Here is a 20062-nt window from a genome sequence, read left to right as displayed (position 1 = left end):
CTATTTGTAGTTTTAGGGCTCTTCCTTCAATATCGTGGGGATGTCCGTGTTTTTATTGTAGCATTTATATTCATTTGAGATGATAAAAGATTAAAAGGACACTTTAAAGCATCTTGTCTTTATTCATGAATAAGGGGTCGAAAACTGAGACCACAAACAAAAATCTGAAGCATATTTAATAAAAAATTAGATTTTGCTTTTTTTTTTAAACATTATGTATGAAGGAAAGCAAAATGTATGCACTCCAACTGAAATAAAGTTTACATTGCATAAAATGTCTAAATATGGAAAATGTTCCAAAATCAGATCAAGCTAACTGTTGAAATATAACACTATTCTAAACTTCAATAAAATCATTTTCTTAATTAGTGTTTTTGTCTAATTTTCCAGTAAAAATATTTAAACATTCTTAAAGCAAGGTATACATACTTGACAAACAAAATGGATTTTAAGATTTTAAGTCTTGTTTTCAGATAAATCTGACAAAATATAGTGAATTTTAGGTGTAAAACAAGAAACAAAATCTGCCAGTTGGGTAATAAAAATAGACTTGTTTTCTCTTTGAATTAAGCTTATTTTTCTTACCCCATTATCAAACAGTTTTGAGCATAAATATCACAAAATTCTGTTATATTTCACTCAAATGAGACTAAATCTTTTGCCAATATTATTATTATTATTTCCTTTTGCAGGGTAATAGTTTCATTCAATAAAACCTCCATAAACACAAAAGCTGAACTAGTTAGACACTAATTGAGCAGTGTGGATCTATTGTATCTCATATGATTCACTGCTGTGGTCCCACAACCTTTTCTGACAAGAGGCTGATAGTAGGAGTACAGTGACGACAGATAAAAACACAGACAAGTACTCTGTTTTTTACAAGTTTGTGTTTGCGTTTGTGAGGGTGTGTCATAAAGTGTCTGAGTGTCACGGCCCTGTAATTATCTAAGGTGTCGATTTCAGGCAAGCAACGCCACACGCGAGCAAGCCTAACACTGATGTCACGTAACAGTGGAGGAGCCGGTTTTTGTTTTTTCTCTGAAATGTTGTTTTATCTTCTCATCTCTCTGCTTGTTTCTTCTTTATACCCTTCAATGGGTTTGTCTGTTTTAAAGGGATAACCCCCCAATATGAAATTATCATCATTTGCTCTCTTCTTGTTCCAGTTGGGTGAATGTAACAGGGTAAGGTGTGCAATGAGGAGGCAGGAACCGGCTGAACAGTCAATGTAAGTTTTAATAACATAAATTAACTCAAATCAACTTGAGCACAAACACATAGACACACACAGTGGCCTCATGTGTCTCTCTCTCTCTCTTAACTGGCACCTCCGGCTCATTTATATCCCCCTCCCTGCTGATTGGCCCGATTCAGGGCCGGGTGTGTATCCTCAGGGCCTGGCCCCACCCTCCTCCTCGTCACTCTCCTCCATTGCCTGACTCAGGCATGACGTACTCCCCTTCCTTCCTGGAGGGGTTGTGTTGACCTTTCTGCCTTGCCTGCTGGCAGGTCTTCCCCACCATTCTGGAGCCCTGGGAGAAACGAGGGGAGGGAAAGTGTGAGGCGGAGTGACAGAGAGAGAAAGAGAGAAAACTGGTTCGCTGGTCCCCGGATATGCTGTCACCTGGTCCTCAGCCACTCCTCTGACCTCTGGCAGATGACAGCTCGCACCTCCCCTGGCGGATGGCAGCAAGTACGCCGACCCCTGGTGGATGGAACGGCTCCTCCCCCTTTCTCTGTGGATGACAACGACCCCTTCGTACCAGGCAGACGGCCGCGGCTGCGACCCTGTCAGGATGGCTGCTGCAAGGACTCCGCGACAGCGCATCCCTCCTCCTTCCCGGGTTTCGGCACCAATGCAACAGTGGGCAAGGAGGAGGCGGGAACCAGCAGAACAGTCAATGTTAACTTTAATGACAGACATAGACTTAAAACAACATAAAACAAACATAAACACACACACAGCATGGCCACAAGTCTCTCTCTCTCTCTCGGCTCCCCTTTATCTCTCTCTCACTTTATCTCACGGCCCGGCCATGGCCTCCTCCTCTTCACAGTAAACTATCCTTTGAACTAAGCATGTAGATTCAATAGTCCAAAAAACTCCACATCCTCGCACATCCCTTCAGGTGTTTGCTATCTTTTTGCCAATGAAAGTGAGGTGTATTCTTTATTTAGCTCCTTTCTTTAATCTGTCATCCTCATACTGTATGTCAACATGAAAAACAGCCAAGGAGGGGCCCCATTCCACACACTGGTCTTGTGAAAAGCTGATTGATTACCTTGAGTTAGTTTTACCATTAGTCTTGTAAGGTTTTGTCCTACAGACCCAGCACTGTTTAACCGGTCTACTTCAGCTCTTTAAAATTCTTAAGTTGGAGGCTTGGAGAAGAGCCAGTTTCAAAGCGTTTGTCTACATCTCCATCCAGAACTGATGGTTAAGTATCCTTAATAGGTCAAAGTTCAAATTAAACTGAAAAATAAGTCATGCCAATAAATACTACAAAGGAATATCTTTTATAATGTTATACGTTACTACAATATGTACTTTCTTACTACAAGTTAATAAACTTTATAACTAAAACTAAGCAGGAGACTAAAAGTATCATAAAGTAATTCATGCTGCTTGTGCATCATATTCCAAATCTTCTGAAGGCAAATTATATTTTGATGAGAAACGAATCCTTCACCCCAAGGATGAGCAACAGTAATATTCATGCTTGCGCTAACAACAACTAGTAAGTAGCTATTTAGTTGCATTGTGAGACACTTACTGTATGCTTTTTAATAAATGTATAAGGCACTTTGTAATGTAAGATATTTTCTCACAGTAACTTGCAAATGTGAGAGGCCCTTGCTTCCTGTACTTTGAGGGTCACAACCCCTCTGAGACACTGCATACCTGTGTCTAGTACCCCCCACCCCCATATCTACAGAATCTATTAGTGTAGTGACCTATTAAGTCAAGGAATGCTTTGTGTGAACCTCCATGACCTTGTAATGGCTCAGAGCCACTAGTTCAGGATCAAAGCCGGAAGGTATGTGTCTCCGAACCCGGGGCAGGCTTGCACACTGAGGTCAGCTTTGTTTGTTTTTGTAAAACAACTTTGTCCATTTGAACTTCCTTCTCTCCATAAAGTGCTTGTTAATGTGAAGCACCATTTATGTTTCATCACACAAGAGCCACAATTAAGAAGCGTGGGAATGAATCGTGAAAAGTCCAATCCATCACTCTGCAAAAATGGCTTGTTTTCAGTGAGGTTCTGTGCATGTTAAGAAAGAAATGTTCAGTAAGTTAGTATGTAAATGTGGCATTTATGGCTACTCGAGCACAAGCTTGTGACTTGTTGTGTTCCCAAATGTGTCAGACCACAATTCATAACACAACACAAGTACGCGTTGCATTCACAAAGTTGCTGTGAGGGGCGGTATAGCAGACACCAGTGTGAACCGACAGCTTCTACAATGGGTTTTCTCTTTCAAACCAAGTACAGTCATGGCAGAGTAACAGTCTGAAGAGAATATAATGGAGCAAGTATGTTAAAGTCAATATTTTAGCAACTTGCCTGAATATTAACACGTCCAGTTAATGGCACAGACTTTTGGTGATAACTCTATCACCCCCTTGAGTACTGAGGTTTGTTACCGCCAAAGTAGTGCAACAACGTACATTAAGCATGTTTAATTGGACCACATGTTGGCAATGCTTTAGCCAAGCGATGGTGTATGCGTCCTTGCATTAAGGTTGTCTCACTTAGCCAGATCTTTGATAATGTCTACCTGAGCAGCATAAGTTCTGGTCCGCAGCTTATTCTTGAAAAGATCCGCCCACTTAGACTGTAAGACCCAGTATGAACAGTATGCTCTTCTCTATGAACTGTTGTAAAGAAAGCACTGGGAAAACAGTGGTAAGTGAACAGACTGTGATTTTTCTACCTGTCCAAAAGACCAAATATAAACTAAATCCACAGTGAACAAAGTGCAATATAGCCTACAATACTGCACTAGCAGAAAATAAAATTCACATCAAGTGATCATTTCATGTCTCAAAGTGCTTGATTTATCAACCTGGATTGATATAAGACATTGTGTGCCCTTTATCATGGAAGTTGTGTTAAGACAGCCAATCAGATTAGAGCTTGCCAGATCAATGCTTACCATATTTTTGTGTAATATACATCAGATGCTTCATGGACGGACCTTGGGTTGGTCCGTCTGAGGCTGAGATAAGTGCATGTTAACACAAGTGTTGCATGTTGCAGTCACCTAGTTTTCCTTAATCAAATTGAAAACGAAAGCTGCAAACATTGTACATGTAAACATTGACACATGATATGTCTCACAGTCCCATTTAAATATGATCCAGTTTCCAGCAGTGCCTGGGGTTTCCAGATCATTTGATTTGCGTCAATGTTTTGCTTGAAGGCCTAACGCAACTGGATTGCATATACTGTATTCAGGCAACAAACAATGCCATGTTAATAGAGACTTTTACGATAGCTCTGAGGTCAGTTAACATGGAAATCATGGAGTTATTCAGGTCAGGGCTTGGATATTTTTATCTGACTTTTATTGGTGAAAACAAAGAAAAGATGGGTAGAAAAATGACATTAAGATACGAAGAACAATATAAGTCAGAATCGAAAATGCGGTGCCGGCATTAGCACAACTCAAGATGTCAGAGCAAGTGTTCTAGTCTTAGCCTAAGGTAGAACCAGACCGGTCTCATGACATGTCATAACAATAGTACGTGATGTTGAAATCATATGAGTTGGCTTTTACTCCCAAACATACAACTTTTACTCCCACAGAAGATAGTAAATGAACCAACAAGCAATGTTATTATGATTTTTATCCCAAATTTAATCCCCAGCCTAAACCTAACCATTAGGTCTTACCCCTTAACCAAACCCTCAATAACTTTAGGAACGATAGGAAAATAACCTTTGTGTACAACAAAAGAAAGAAAACATTGGGTTTGGAACAAGAGTAGGGAAGTGTATAACAGGTTATTGACAAACAGTAACATCAGTCATTTGCATTGCATAATCAAATATGTACTGAGTAACCAAATTTGTTCTAAAAATAAATATAAATAAGAGGTTAGCCAAAAGTTATACCTGATTTGTATCGATTTGAAATTCTATTTGTTGATAAGTTGGGCTCTATGTGAATAAAGCTCATTCCTTTTTGTACAAGCTGTCATTCGATATCTTATGATTTCGCCATCTTGTACACATTTTTACAAGTTGTCATGAGACTATGTTAGAAAAAACAACCAGTCCATTCTCTGCACAGAGCAATGAAAATAGTTAAATAAAATGTCCAGATACAATCTGATTTGGTGGCTGCAAAGTGGACCAGACTTTATGCACATGGTCTGAAAGTCTGGCTATGCAAAACTAGATGTGTTTTAACCACTGGGTCATGGCTCTGATTATTGTTGACTTTCTAACTAAACTCTAAGAGTACAGGTTCCTTGGAAAGAGAGACAAGACAACAGCCAGGTGTACTGTAGCATTTACATTTATGCATTTGGCAGATGCTTTTATCCAAAGCGACTTACAGTGCAATTATTACAGGGACAATCCCCCCGGAGCAACCTGAAGTTAAGTGTCATGCTCAAGGACACAATGGTGGTGGCCGTGGGGATCGAACCAGCAACCTTCTGATAACAGTTATGTGCTTTAGCCCACTACACACCACCACTCCATAGCAAGATACTTTTTTGCTGAAAGAGAAACTCTGGTTGTCTCTTTCAAAAGGACCTCCCTCTTTATCTATCTTCCTCTCTCTTGTCAATATATTTGGCAAAACTGCAGGAAAGGGTGAAAAGCCATCTGCTTCCTGAGATTCATATTATGGGATGTGTGAGAGTGCAGTTAAAATGCACATCCGGCACATGTTAATTTCGCTTTTACGAACCAAAACTTCAGATTCCCAGACAGACTTCATGTTTCATGTATGATTTCACCAGACTTGATTTAGCATGTTAATCTGTATGTTATTTTTTAATAGCAGTGGATACAGATTCTTTGTCAACAGACATAATGCAGGTGATTACAGGAGTGCAATAAACACATCATCACCTATCAGCATGCACTTGTTTTGAATGTGTTCACTTGCAGGTCAAGTGATAGATGTCTTGACTAATGCCAGACCTATAAACCATATCTTCAAACCATATAGTGTAGAGCGGGGTATGTTTTACCACTGTTTCCATAAAGTGATATCTCACCCAATAATGAAAATCTTGTTGTTATTTCCTCACCCTGATGTTGTTTTCAATTGTATTACTTTTTTCTTGGGACAAAAAAGGAGATGTTTCACTTTTCTTTTTTTTTAAGATGCAACGGAATTCAATAGTGACTATAGCTGTCAGTCCCTAACATTCTACCTAATATCTCATTTTGATGTTACAAGATGTTACAACTTGCTCCGCCTCTGAAACAACTCCCTGTTTCCACTGATGTCATCAATCACTCTAATTTTTCAACCCCTCCCCTCCAAACACCTGGCTCCAATATGGCATATAAAACCCATTTTTACTTATCCATGTTATCCCGATGGATAAAATTAAGTCCCACCCTACATTTTTCTTTCTCATTGACATCCATTTTCAATCAGAAATATTCCAGATTATTGAAGTAAAATGAGTTGCGAAAGCCATATAATGTAGACTTCAACAGTTTTCAGGATTTATAGTGTTGCCACAGTGTTGTTCGAAATAGACTAATGTATTATGGCAGGGCGCAGCCCCTCCCACTCCCTATATTTTACCTGTGCACCTGCCTGACACGGCTCACTCTGCACTACTTTATCGAAAACACAAAGGGCGGAGGAAAACTCTAGGTGCATTTTCAGCAGAACAAGTCAGGGCACTTGCACTGAAAAACATTTTCTTCCACAGTACCTGTCAATGATTGTAATCTCAAACCTGAACCTGCTTATGTGTCCCTTTATGGGACCTGATGGTAAACATCCATAATGGTAGCATACTTAATGTATCATAACATAACAGAGCTAAAGGCAAATACTGAATTTAACAATCAAGCCACACTCTAATTCATATACAGAATTAGAAACAATTGGGGAAATCTCTGAAATCATAAACCAACGGAGTATCAGTTCAAGCTTCATTGAACAGCTTTGTTAATAACTGCAGGAAGGACACTCATGTTTTATGTCAGATGTTGGTAGGGGAGAGTGTAAGAGTAAGATGTTTCACCACATGAATCTAGCAAGCTTAGAATGATTTTGGACTCATGACCATTTACAGTATATAGAAAGGTCTGTCATTTACATGTCTTTTTTATTACTAAAAACTTTTTTCCCAAAACACAGGTTAAGTTAACGCTCTTTGAGTTTTAAGCTAACGAAACCCATGTCCTTTACCTAACCAACAGTGTCATAAAAAGGAAATGTGAGATAAAAAAACAAATACGTTTTTGAAAGTTATGCTCTAAAGAGTTTTAAATGAACAAAATCTACCTTCAACCTAAACCTAACTTGATTTTGTTACATGAAAAAATCTATTGCTGAAGCAACCATGTCATTTTTTGGTGCTTCTATGACACTTTTTGAGTCAAGTGTTGATTTATGTGCTCTTCAGGACTTCAGTGTCCTGGTCCTTTGCAGTTGCAAGTGCAACGCTGTACCAGTTGAGCTACTGCACAATTTGATTGCACTTGAACAAGCTTGTAAATGTAGTTGGTTATGTAATGAAAACGTAAAAAATGTATTGCCTTATATTTTATGTGCAATAGTAAAAGTGTTTTGTCTAATTAGCTAATTCTGATCTTTTCCAAAAGCTCCTCTCTTGACTGGTACAGAAGAAAATGGCAAACCAGTCTCAAATCATGAGTTAGAGTAAACTTTTATATCCCCCTACTTAGTGCTTTGCAAATACAAACCAATAGGTCTTAGTGAGTGTAGACATCTTATTTGAGTGTAGGAAAAGGGTGAAAAGTAAGCGCCTTTAGTGTTCCTTTCACAATGAAACTGCTGCTATATGTAGAACGAGAGATGTAAAAAGTAATTTTACTAAAATATTGGTAAAGTAACATGATTCATGAGACCAGGTTGTTTTTTCACTCTAAAGGCTGAAGTATATATTGGGTGTATGCGTTGGGGATTGCTCTGCGCACAGTATGTGTGAACGCAAATTGCATCATCAGCATAGCTGCACGGCTTAACCGTGTGCCGCCTATATTTTCTTGGCCCACGCACACACCCTTGGCTGGGCGCGTCGCTTGCCTGCTATTGACATTACTAAAAGAGTATCACAAAGTAGCTCTAGTGGGCATGCATCAAACATGTTCGCATTTGCTCGCGGTCAGAAGAGTGCACTCACAAAGCCAACGCGGTCAACCAGGTTCCAGCCAGTCCGGAACTTGCAAAAACGAAGTGTACCTGGGCCTTAACAGTTTAAGCTGCATACCTTACTAAATGAAGCAAAACAGCTAAGAATACTTTTAAAACTATTTACCAGATAATAAACTGATTTTTTCCACATGGTTTAATATCGGGTTGTCAGGTTTGGGCTGTAAAACAGCTCTGAGAGGAACATTGCTTCTCCAGTAAAACATGTTTTCCCATAGATTGGGTTTGTCTTTGACTGTCACAGGGATCAGCAGCAGGTCAAGGCAATGGGCCAGATGTGTTTGCCTTTTGTAAATGAGTAATCCTCCATCCAAAGACTCCCATTCCTTCACTGTAAATCACTGTACTCGAATGCTGTCAAATTTACACGTGATTCACTAACACAATGGTGCAACTGATGCATGCATGAGTAGAAACTCTGTCTCAAGCCTGATACAATGCCAGAATGATGAAAAACTCCACTTGATAGGGCACAACAGGTGGCAGTGAATGAATCTTTGTGAGTATTAGCAAAGCATGACAGATTCTCTGCTAACTTTAATGTTTTCTTCATCTCTATGTGGTTGACTCTTTGGACAGTATTTAACCAAACATCACTACTGACCGATGTTAATCTCTTCTTGAGGAACTGCTGGAGGAAACTATAATTTATAATCTTCTTGTACAGGTCACATGAGGGCATATTATGTCATGCACTCAGCCTGATGATTACATGCATGCGTGCATCAACATAGTTTCATGAAAAATAAAATCTTAAGGCCTTATCTTATTGTGCATCTTGGCTAGTACAAACAGACATGAGTTTTATTCTTATTAAGACCAACAATTTTTGACGTTGGTACAATGCAAGCATCAAAATTTAGCTAGCCTTCTGTCCAACACTTTATTCTAAGAAAAGGAATGTTGGCAAGCACATTTGGTGACTTATTCCATATTTATTTGTGCAATTCAAATGACTTATGCGTATTAATAACCTGTAATACACTTCTCTTGTAATTTACCTTAATGATAACAATGAAAAAATATATTTGATTTAATTCGACAAAGGTTTTTGAAAGTAAAAAATATACATTTCCATATATTGTGAGGTGAAAATAGAAAAAAAAAAAAAACATAAAAAGGACCTTCCCACAAATTCCTTGTTGTGTTTCTCATTTTGGAGTTATGAAAATTAGGATATTTTTTATTTTATGTTTACTTGATACATTTTGAGTAACTTTAAGTCATCATGTGGCCTTCTATTTTACCTTCTGCATTATGTTGGTTGTTAGTATATTATCTACCTCCATTTGCCTCGTCAATAACCATTCCTGTTCTATACAAACAGGTTTGGAAACTCATCTGAGCCTGTTGTAAAAATGATTACACAGCATCTGTGTGCATTGTTGCATGTGCTATGAAGGCCATGTTCTTCAAAAAGTTTGCCACATGTGTTTTCAGTTCATTCCCCATTATCAGTAACCAATTATGAAAAAGTCAAAATTACGCAGGTTAGAGGTTACAAGCAGGTTTGCCTCTAAACATAGCGCTATTACGTATTGTAATGTAAAAATAAATCTTTAAATGTAAAGATTTTGTGAGAATGGAGCTCAAAGCTGTGTTGAAGTTGTCAGGGACGTGTATGTGTGCACCTGGGTGCTATAATGTGCTCAGTAAGTGCCTTTTTTGTTAATTTCACCATGAAACTGCTGCGATATGTAGAACGAGAGATGTAAAAATTAATTTTGCTAAAATATTGGTAAAGTAACATGACTCATGAGACCAGGTTGTTTGTTTCACTCTAAAGACTGAAGTATACTTTGGGTGTCCACGTTGGGGATTGCTCCGCGCACAGTATGTGTGACACAAATTGCATCATCAGCACAGCTGCACGGCTTAACCGTGTGCCGCCTATATTTTCTTGGCCCATGCTTATGCCCTTGGCGAGGCGCGTCACTGACGCATGTGCCTGCTATTGACTGTACTAAAAGAGTATCACAAAGAAGTTCTAGTGGGCATGAATCAAACGTGTTCGTATTCGCTCGCGGTCAGAAGAGTACACTCACAAAGCCAACGCCGTCAACCAGGTGCCAGCCAGTCCGGAACATGCAAAAACATATTTGTTATTGGTCTGTTCTTTAATGCTATTACTTATTGTAATGTAAAAAGGCATTCTTTAGGTTGTCTGGGAAATGTATGTGTGCACCTGGGTGCTATAATATGCTCAGTGGTTCTGCACTCATTTAACGTGGAAAACTGCTGCTGCTGCTGATATAACAAGTTCATCATCTGTTGTTCTTGCTCAATGTACCAATACCTATTTTAGCTACTTAGAAGTTGAAATAGAATCGGCACAGGCCGAACTCGAACCCATGTCCCTGTGAGCATGTGCACTGCCCATATTTTTAGGAAAACATGTTAGCTCAGGCTTTATATTTCAACATAGCTGTACTCATAATACTACTGGATATGCAGGAGCAGGCGAGGGAACACAGCGCTGCTTCAATAGAGATTGAATTTCACATAAAAGCAGGAATTCACCTTAGCAGGCGCTGGAGGGTCAGAACAGCACCTAACATGTGCTTAGAATGACGGCATCAAAGACTAAAACATGTTCCTCAGAGTTAATAGATAACCTAAGATGCCTCTCATTTGCAGTCTTCAAAAAAATGAAATAAATGACTAAATTCTCCCCACATGTTTTATAGCAGTTCTGCTACTTTGCAGAAATGTCCGCCTGCAAGGAATTTAAAAAGCAGTTAAAGTTTTCCCAGAAATGAAAACTCTGTCACAATTTACTCATACAGTTTTTCTTTCTTCTGTGAAATACAAAAGGGGATGTCAGGCAGAATGTTAGCCTAAGTCACCATTCACTTTCATTGCATCTTTTTTCCATAGGTTTGGTGTGAGTCAACAATGACAGAAGTTTCATTTTTTGGTGAACTATCCCTGTAAGGATGTAAAAAGAGATGGTTTGTTAATAGCTTTGTTTGTAATGTTGCATTAGTGACTGATTGCTCCTTTAAAGAGCTTTAAAGAGGTATTATTTTGCCCTCAGAGATTCAAATTAGTTTATTTAATTATAATCTAAGGTACATCTAATCCACCAATTAGCACTGATTACATGTAGTAACTTTAATGCCAAGTTCAAAACCGACATACTTTTTTTTGCCTTTGAGGTATTTTAGCTTGCGTAATTCCTACAGCTAATTTATTTCATGTGTCAGTCAATCTTTCATGCATCACTTCCTGTGATGAATGACAGCACTTAATTGAATGTGCCCCTTCAAATGGAACTGTCTTGTATTACTGTTATCTTATTGTGACATAATTTAGAGTGCTTAAAGGACTCTTTGACTGAAATGTCTTTGATCTTGTCAGAACTGTATTGTTGTATTTTTAATCTTAATTAAATGTGTGTAATGAGCCTGTGCGGGCTAAGGAAGTAATAAGAACATCATCTTCTTTTACAAAAAACAATGTTGATGAAAAACATTGACCATGTTTACATGCACATTTTGGTTAAGCCTTTAAAAATATGACATTTAAAAAAAATTACAATATTTTGGAATAAGACATTTACATGCTCCACAGCTACTGGAATATTCCTGTATACACCCAATCAGCTCAACCCAAATAAACATGCTTTTTCTTTTTCTTCTCTTCTCTTCTGGAATTGCTGGAGATTCTCACTCTTCTAATTTAATAAAACTCATTCATTATTCTTGTCCTTAAAAGAATATTCTGAGTACAACTTAAGATCAATCAGCAGCATTTGTGACATAATGTTAATTACTGCAAAAATGTATTTCAATTTATCCTTCTTTAAAAAAAATACAAAATAATAATAAATAAAGAATCTGGGTTATGGTGAGTCACTTACAATGGAAGCAAATGAGGCCAATATGTAAATGTTAAATACTATTTCAAAATTTTAGCCACAAGAATGAAGCAATGTGCTTATTAAAATTATTTTACTAACCTTTTCTTAAAAAAGCCAATTTTGCAACTAGCCATGACAACGTACATAAACACTATAAACCCTAAAAACAGCAATATAAATTATTATATTGAGCTTTACAGCTCAAATAATATACAAGTGTTAATGTGATTTAATAATGAATAAAAGGGCTTTTATAAAAGTATTAGCTTCACATTTCTGCCTTTAAACCCTCGAAAAATTGGCCCCATTCACTTCCATTATAAGTGCCTGACTGTAACCTTGATTTTTGCTTTTTTTTTTTTTTTTGAGAGAGAGAGAGAAAAAGAGGGACAAGTTGAAATTATTGTTTTGTGGAAATCAACATTATACCACAAATCCAATTGATTGAGCTTAACTTGTGAACCTGGTATATTCCTTTAACAATAATGCATGAGAACGCAATGAATTGCAAAATGGAGTCCATGACAGTAAAAAAAAGTCCTCTCTTTTTTTCAATTGCGTGACTTTTTAAAATTGTATGTCTAATATCAACCACAGTTATGCACAAATATAAATTAATGTTCAGATACAGTGAATATTCAGAATAAGGTTTTTACATGACCTAAATTCTGATTTACACAGGCATATGCAGGCACGTGCACACACAGACATCAAAGGGGACTTGAGCACCTGCCCTTTTTCATCCTCGAGACAAAGTACTCTTTTTCTTGGCTGCTTTTTTTTTTCTCCAACAAATATATATATATATATATATATATATATATATATATATATATATATATATATATATATATATATATATATATATATATATATATATATGTCTTGCTAACATGCATGAATCATGAGCTAGTAGCTAATGTAATAAGTTAACTAAAGTTTAGCTAAGGCAACATATCATGGCCATACAGGCTAATGTACTTTACTTAATGGAGACACTACAGGTGAATGGAGTAAAATTTGTGTCTAATAACGTCATCACAATTGCAACATTGATATGCAAGTTTGGCGTTAACTAATTAAAATGTGCTAATTTGCTTGCATTTGACAATTTAATGGCAAAAAGTGCCCTTTTTTTCCCACTTCAGCCCCTGCCCCCCAAATTGTCTGTGCACATCCCTGGGCATATGCCAGCTGTCTTCTTCAGATTTCTTGAAACTACAAACATTGGCTTAATCTGGTTATGGCAGTCAGATTGAGGTGTTGATATGCTGCTTGCATAATAATAATATGACCAAATTCTGAATCAGAATATTCTTGTGCATGAAAAAAAGTCATTTTCTGTAGGTCATATTCTGTTAGTCTCCTTCCTGTACAAAACCCATAAACACCATTTTTTATAATCACAACCCCTGCTTTTATTTTAAACATATAAAGAGGGAAATAAATAATGGCAAACAATAGATCTTAGTTTTTACAATACATACGGCAGTTCCAAGAAGAATGCTGAAGGATTTCCCAGTGTCATTCTAGCCCCCTCTGCGTGATTTCCAATTCAACATGGTCAGTGTTTGTCCCACATTGGCAGGCTGTGGATCTCGGCTTGTCCAGCTGTTCTTGAATCTCTTCCAAACCCACAAGAGACACTGGTTTTACAGGGGCTGCAAGCACACATCCATTTCCGCAGTTGTTAATTTGAAATGGTTCAATCCAATCCAGATTAATGGTGCTTTAACATCCCCCCCACCCCCGTCCCTCCTCCTCTCCTACTTTAATCACAAACACGCTGTTGCCAACAGGACACAGAATTTACCCCCAATTTCCCTTTGAAAATATGGTGGGGTCCAAAAGTCTGAGACCATTAGTGATTTTCATAACACATGATATTATCACGAAAAATGACCTGAATACTAAATAATTTGCCATTTCCTAGTATATGTACCCTTTTTGCTTTAATGTGGGTACGCACTCAAGTTGGCATGGATTCCATGAGCTTGTGTAAAACCTGATGATCCATGTTATCCAGCAAGATTTGTAATTTTCCAAAGAGCATCTTGTGTGCTTCAATGGAAGCAAGGAAATCTGGACTTTTATGCAAAGGGGTTCACATGATCAATTTAAAAAATTACATTTGAGGAGGGACTTAGAACATATGTGGAATCTGAAATGTTCTCTTTATTTTACACCACAGCTTTTCTGATTTAAAACTTTTCAAAATCCCCAAAATGTTATTTATTAATGTGGTCTCAGACTTTTTTACCCCACTGTACCCCCAAATTTCTGAAAATTACCTTAAATGTCCAATTACTTTGGCTCTATTTTAGAGTATAAAAAGTAGACCATAAAGAGAACTCATTTCAGTGCACTTTAATTTGATGTAAATGCTGTTTGCATGATTAAAGCTTGTACAGATAGAACACAAAAACACTCTTTAACCCAATTGCCTCTTTCATCTGCAACTACAGTATTCCCAGAGGCACCAACATACTTGGGCTTTTCCAAATGCAATAATTCTTTTGTGTCACCAGTGCTGCAACAAATGAAAAAGTGAAGAAGAAAATAAAGAATGTAGTAAGAGGTGTGGTTATTTCCCTTTTAAAACATCCCATTTAAGGATTAACTCAAATCCTCTTGATATACAACGGAATCTGTGAACTCTGTGACATCTCGCTGTGTTCATTTTTATGCCATATGTTTTATGTTTGTTGCTTACAGATGAGATGATGCTGGATCAAAATACACAGTTTATAACATGTTTTCACCAGATTTAATCTGACTTTGTGCTTTGTGTTTCATTGGTATATTGGCACCAAAGTTCAGACTTTGATTTTTACATTAAAGGAGCAGTTCACCCAAAAATAAATATTCTGTCATTTACTCACAATCCAGTTGTTCCAAAATAGAGTTTATTTAATCTGTGGAACACAAAAGGAGATGTTAGGCAAAATGTTTGTCTCAGTGACCATTTATTTTGATTGCAGCCTTTTCTTCTTCTTCTTCTTTTTTTCCCCCCCAATATAAGTGAATGGTGACTGAGGCTTGCATTCTACCTCACATCTCCTTTTCATTTTTGGGTGAACTATCCCTTCAATTCACATAAGTCAATGGTGCATAACATTAAATTAATAAATAATGTTTGAAACCACACCAATAACTTTTTAGAGAACAATGAAGTAGCTACAACTGCATTCACAAAGTCATCTAGTTATTTAGGTATTGCATGTTATAATTATGCTATTTGTTCTTTTTGTTGTGATGGAGAATTAATAAGTGTGAGATTAGAGACTTTAGTCAACCAAAGAACACATTTGATCTTGAATGATGCCTTATGACAAGAAAATTAAGGGATATAAAGAGAAAGAATAAACAGCAATGACTAAATTGCAAATTCCAATAAGTCTAGAGTGTAAATAGGTTATTTGCAGCAGTCTCATTTAAATTGCTTCAGCTTTCTTTTTTACTGTAAGCAAACATTTCATGCAGGGATTCACATCACTTCCTCAGAGGTATGTCTAAACACAACAGTGCATTGCACGCACCTTTTTCACAGGTGGTGAGCCTACTTTTGAATCCCACAGTTTTGGTTCCCAGAGCTTAGGATCTTTTTTGTTATGCCTACATCTTGGATAAACCGTTGCATCTTTTAAAAGCTATTAGAGATAATTACTCAGCTGGTGAACATGGTTCATGATATTGAACGGATAACCTCAGATTAGCACTATGCAGCTATATCTTGCCTAAATATTTCTACAAAATATATTTCTGTAGATTTTTAACATTAGGCCTTATAAGTAAACAAATACATGTCTAAATAGTGTCCATATTTTAACATTGATCTACACACAGTGGACATCTCTTGGTCTATGCATTGGTTAATAAGTTACTATTTGGTAGGTTGCACCTTACAAGCTATTCTCCATATGTATGGGTGATTCTCACAAAACCTGTAAACAAAATGTCCTTGTCATATTAATCCCAAATCAGTACAATAAAATATGCAATTATTTTTTGCATAAAGAAAATGAAGCCTACATTTAGGACCAGTAAGATTCTTCACACTGTGACATTATTTCCAGGACCCTGAAGCACAATTGCCACCATTCTCATTATTCTAATGCATTTAGATGTTTTACTTTTACTCTTTTATTACAGTAACACAGTGATTTTTTTTACTGTATTACATGTAAAAAGATGCTGTTGTACAGTATTATTTAAAAAATTAAAATCAGCAAAAAAAAGCAGTACCAAAGAATTACTACTATGATGTATTAATATATATATATATATATATATATATATATAAAAAAAAAAAAATATATATATATATATATATATATATATATATATATATATATATATATATATATATATATATATTTTTTTTTTTTCCACATTTCGGTAATGAGAATATCATAATTACCAACTTTTTTCACATTGCGGTAATGAAGATACCATAATAACCATCTTTTTTTGCATTGTGGTAATGAGAATTTCATAAAAACTCACAACAAAGTCGCACAGTGTTGCTCCCAAATACATTTAATGAGCTCACCACAGAAAACGCAAAAGTAACGTTTGGAGCTACATGCTCTTCATCAGGATGACTGAGAATTTCATAGTTATCATCTTTTGTTCGCATTGCAGTAATCAAAATATCATCATGACCATATTTTTTGCATTGCGGTAATGAGAATATCAATTATCATGTTTTTTAGCATTGCGGTAATGAGAATATAAATTATCATGTTTTTTAGCATTGCGGTAATGAGAATATCAAAATGACCATATTTATTCGCATTGCGGTAATGAGAATACCAAAATGACTATGTTTTTTAACATTGTGGTAATAAGACTATCATAATCATCATCTTTTTTCACATTGTGGTAATGAGAATATCATAATTACCATCTTTTATTGCATCGCGGTAATGAGAACACAAAAATTATCATATTTTTTAGCATTTTGATAAATAGAATATCATAATCATCATCTTTTTTCACATTGCAGAAATTAAAATATAATCGTGACCATATTTTTTGCATTGCTATAATGAGAATATCAATTATCATGTTTTTTTTACTGCGGTAATGACAGTAGGGGGTAAAATGTGCAGAACTGTCGATGAAAATGTCACAATGTAAAAAATTATAATGGCCCTAAAAATAGGATTTATTTTCTATAAACACATATAATTTCTTATGTGTTTCTTTTGATTTTGAGTACTAGGACCAGGAAAATTTCTTGACGTGTTGTGAGAATCACCTGTATCCGAGGCATTCGGAGAGTGAAGCGACCATAACACTACACTGGTATATTCTGCATGCATTTCTTTCTTATAAAGAGAGAATATTACATTTAAATGTTCCTTGAGTTCGCACAGTTTCAAATGATTCACACAAATCACACGAGTGACTCGCAAACAGGTGGATTATCCGAGTCTTGGCTGTGCATTGAACTCAGTCCCGTGTCCGAGTCATCATCATTGGTGCTACAGGTTTTCGACAGTCCCCTCGCCTGCTCTACCCAAACATTGTCCTTGTCCAAAGAGGGTAACTGCTCAGTTTCAGCTTCAACTTGCTCATATTTGCTGTCCTTCGACCATCCGCCCTCTAATTCGTCTAATCTGTGAACCTTTTCAAGTAAATCATTCAACTCCAGCTCCTTCGAGTCCAGAATCTCTTGACTCATTTCCAAGTCGCTCATCACAGTCTCCAGATCAGTGTTCAAGCGCAGCCCAATGTACAAACTCGTATCCAGTTGTGTTATAATTCTCTCCTTCTCTATTTGGAGTTCATTGTCTGACAGGGAGCCAGGCACAACTGAGACTGGCTCCTCAGGGACTGAAGTCACCTTGAGGGCCATTTCTTCAGCAATACTCTCAGTGCCTTTGTTGGAGAGCTCCTCTTGTCGTCGTCTCATCCACCTGTGGTTGAGTTCCTCTTGAATTTCGCACGCAAGTATATTCATGAGAGCCTCCCGCTCCGCTAGTTCTTCTTGAAGTTGAATAACTTGGTCGGAACGTGACGCGTACTCCTCAAACTGCGCGATGGCCTCCGACAGGTCCGTTTGAGCGCTGGAATCCGTATCCGAACCCTGATCGAGCAAATACGTGTCCTGAACGTAGTTTACACCGTGTCTTTTCATTCTGTCAAAATGCACATTTGATTCATACCTCTCGATTTCACCATCCAACTCCTTTATCCGTTGGATCTGCTGGCGAATAGTGTGATCCTGTGAAATAATAAGATGCACAAGTGTCTCCATTTTCTCCCCAGAGGGCCTGTCTCTCACCAAAGCCTCTACTTTCTTCTTATTCATCTTGTCCAACTTTCTAAAAGCCTTTCTCACAATCCTGCGTTGTTTTTCTTGGGAAAACGCCATGGTTGCTCTGGCCGTGCCCTTGTAGGTGCAGGGACTCTCTTTGCTGAGCACAACACGCGCCTCGGCGCTCCGCGGTCCGTTGTTGGGCAGGGACGCCTCGTTCTTCACCAGTACGAACCTCACGTTCTCCTGCTCGTCCCCCCAGGCGCCCCAAAGGCGCAGGATTTTAGTTTTATTTGGCAGAATCCGTTCAAACCCTCTCCACTTTTCCACGATACAATACGACTGTGGGGTGCCGGTGAGCATCGCCGCGCTCGCACCTTGCTTCAAGTTCTGGTCCTCCAGCAGCACCTTCACCACGTCCGCGCAGGTGGTGCGCCTGGACAGCCCGGACACCAGTTTCTCCTCCCGGCATACCCACACCGAGATTTTGCTCTCCTCTGATTCCATGATGATTTACATCCAGTTCACGAAAACGGGCTTTTGACGATGTTAAATGGGAACAAAATGAATTTTAACATCCAATCTCCACATAGCATCTGGAAAGTTGATTTCGCACAGGTATAGAAGGAAAGTAGGTTTAAAATAGGCGTTTAAAATAGGTGGTATTTTGGCCAGCTGACAGCGTTCTCTTCATGTGCGTCTATAACACTCCACTGATAGTTGTGTTTGTCCCTAAACTACAGCAGCGTGTTTCTGAGCGCGCAGGCACCGCCCACACTTCACTGTTTGTGTCCCGAGATCACATGACAACGCCACCAACTTCAGTCAGTATAGAACATATTGCACTGTAATGATCATGAGCAATGGACAACCCCTATGCATAACTATATTATAGATTTTAAAAAAAGAAGAAGAAAAAAAAAACGTATTAACTTTGATTTATACGCCATTATCAAGTATTATAAAATGCTTAACAACAATGTTATTCAAGTATGAATAGGATAATACAATTAGTGAAAATAGGCTTTATGAATACAAGTTTCATGATATTTTTAACTATATGAATGCACTGTTAATGATCTTTTAAGTCTTTTATAATGTTATAATCTTTGCTAATTTTATTAAGGAATGTTATGATAAAATAGTTCAAATTATTTTATTTTAAATAATTTTATTAAAAAATATATATTTTTAATTTAAACATTTAAAAAGTCCCTCCTTTTCTTTCAAATAACAAATAACCTAAAATTGAGATTACAGTAAGGCACTTACTGTACAATGGATGTGAATGGGGTCCAAGATTTTGAGGGTGAAAAGGCAGAAATGTGAAGCATATCATTTTATAAAAGCACTTACACGAATTCTTCTGTTAAAACTTGTGGGTTATTTGAGCTGCAATGTGTTTCTTAAATCATTAATTTTATGGTCGTTTTAGGGTTTAAGGGACTACGTCGTCATGGCAACAAAATTGTAAAATTGAATACAACTTTATACTGAAAAGTTTCATAAGCGACACTATAATCATGTTAACATGCATATTGTTTATATAT

At 37.3% G+C, this 20062-nt stretch overlaps 1 protein-coding gene across 4 annotated transcripts; it reads right to left on the bottom strand.

The window, feature by feature from the left end:
- Window positions 1-1150: 1150 nt before the first annotated feature.
- On the bottom strand, window positions 1151-19213 carry LOC127640710 (ras association domain-containing protein 10-like). Of its 4 annotated transcripts, none has more exons than XR_007970112.1 (3): window positions 17602-19213; window positions 13735-13908; window positions 1151-1535 (listed from the first exon to the last, which is right to left on the bottom strand). XR_007970112.1 is itself a non-coding variant. In XM_052123412.1 (2 exons), exon 1 carries the CDS (start codon window positions 19017-19019, stop codon window positions 17649-17651), a length of 1371 nt encoding a protein of 456 aa, XP_051979372.1. In that variant the 5' UTR covers window positions 19020-19213; the 3' UTR covers window positions 13424-13908; window positions 17602-17648. The 4 variants fall into 4 exon arrangements, 1 of the variants encoding a protein (XP_051979372.1); XR_007970113.1 differs by lacking the exon at window positions 1151-1535 and adding an exon at window positions 13573-13617; XR_007970114.1 differs by lacking the exons at window positions 13735-13908; window positions 17602-19213 and adding an exon at window positions 1628-4794.
- Window positions 19214-20062: the final 849 nt, after the last annotated feature.

This window comes from Xyrauchen texanus, chromosome 49, assembly GCF_025860055.1.
Source record: "Xyrauchen texanus isolate HMW12.3.18 chromosome 49, RBS_HiC_50CHRs, whole genome shotgun sequence".
Classification (NCBI taxonomy): domain Eukaryota; kingdom Metazoa; phylum Chordata; class Actinopteri; order Cypriniformes; family Catostomidae; genus Xyrauchen; species Xyrauchen texanus.
This window is presented reverse-complemented; position numbering and strand designations above follow the sequence as displayed.